General features: G+C 54.3%; 1 protein-coding gene across 1 annotated transcript in view; it reads left to right on the forward strand.

Annotated features, from left to right (window-relative positions):
- The first annotated feature begins 382 nt into the window (after positions 1–382).
- The window catches only part of TMA16 (translation machinery associated 16 homolog (S. cerevisiae)), a 31,976-nt gene continuing 31,136 nt past the window's right edge, over positions 383–1,222 (forward strand). Inside the window, exon 1 of the mRNA XM_010858342.1 lies at positions 383–1,144. Within this exon, the coding sequence (XP_010856644.1) occupies positions 1,142–1,144 (3 nt within the window). The 5' untranslated portion in view covers positions 383–1,141. The remainder of the gene's footprint in view (positions 1,145–1,222) is intronic.

The following is a 1,222-nucleotide window of genomic DNA, read 5'->3' on the forward strand; positions in this document are numbered from 1 at the left end:
TCATAGTACTTTCCGTCCACCAACCCTGACTCTGCTCCTTGGCTATAAAGTCCCACTTGTCCACGTATATTCCCAGTAGATCTCTCCCCCATTGTGGTGATCCTTACACAGAGGAGGAATCTCTTCAATATAAAGTTTGTCTTAACTTCCCTTGGGCTTCCCTGGTGGCTCAGCTGGCAAAGAATCCGCCTGCAATGCGGGAGACCTGGATTTGATCCCTGGGTTGGGAAGATCCCCTGGACAAGGGAAAGGCTACCCACTCCAGTATTCTGACCTGGAGAAATCCATGGACTATATAGCCCACGGAGTCGCAAAGAGTGGGATACGACTGAGCGACTTTCATTTCACTTCACTTCACTTCCGTTAGTAAGTGTCTTGAAAATTTTGGCTTTAACATAGGTCTCTGTTAAACTCTTTCAAAAGTGGATCAGAGACCACCACGCCTAAAACAACTTCTCTGCCTTCCCTTCAACTTTGTTTTTCAAAATACTCACACTACTGGAAACAATATTAATTGATAGGGTTTTGTTTTTTGGGTTTTTTCCTCCACATTCTGCCTTGGAATATGAGCTGAGCAAGGCCATGGAAATAATTTGCCCGTTCCCAAAGCCTTGCACACAATTTGCTGAATGAATATAATGTCCATGGACTCCTACCAAGTACAGATGGAACGAAGATACATCCTGAGAACACAGAAAAAGCAGATGGGAGGAAGCCTCGAGTGTGCAGACGGGGCTCTCACGGGTGAGGACACAGCCTCACGGGAGCCTCGCTCCGGCAGCCAGGAGGCGCAGAGGGCAGGCCTGGGCTGGGCGGGAGCCTAGAGCCGCCTCGTCTGAAGAGGCTGTGTGGTCCTGGATCTGAGCGCAGGGCAGACGCCTGAGAGCCCACGTTTCCCTCGGCACCGGAGAGCGCCCGGCTGACACGTCAAAGTCTCCTGCGGCTCACAAAAATCGGGGGTCTTGTTTCCAGGGACGTTTCAGGAAAGAGCACTCGCTCCCACACTTCCGGTCGGGTCGCCCGGCTCCTTCCGCTCCTCGTGTGTTTGGCGGGACTCACCGCGCGACGTGCCGTTGCTGCCGGCGGTCAGGTGCTGGCGTTGGAGTCGGAGTTCCGAGGCCCAAACCGTGAGAACGTCGCCATGGTGGGTACCCCCAGGTTCCTAGAAGGCCCCGGTCAGTGCCGGGTCGGGGAGGCGGGCCGGTGTCGGGCGGCTGGGAGC

This window comes from Bison bison, unplaced genomic scaffold (assembly GCF_000754665.1).
Source record: "Bison bison bison isolate TAMUID 2011002044 unplaced genomic scaffold, Bison_UMD1.0 scf7180017864385, whole genome shotgun sequence".
Lineage (NCBI taxonomy): Eukaryota > Metazoa > Chordata > Mammalia > Artiodactyla > Bovidae > Bison > Bison bison.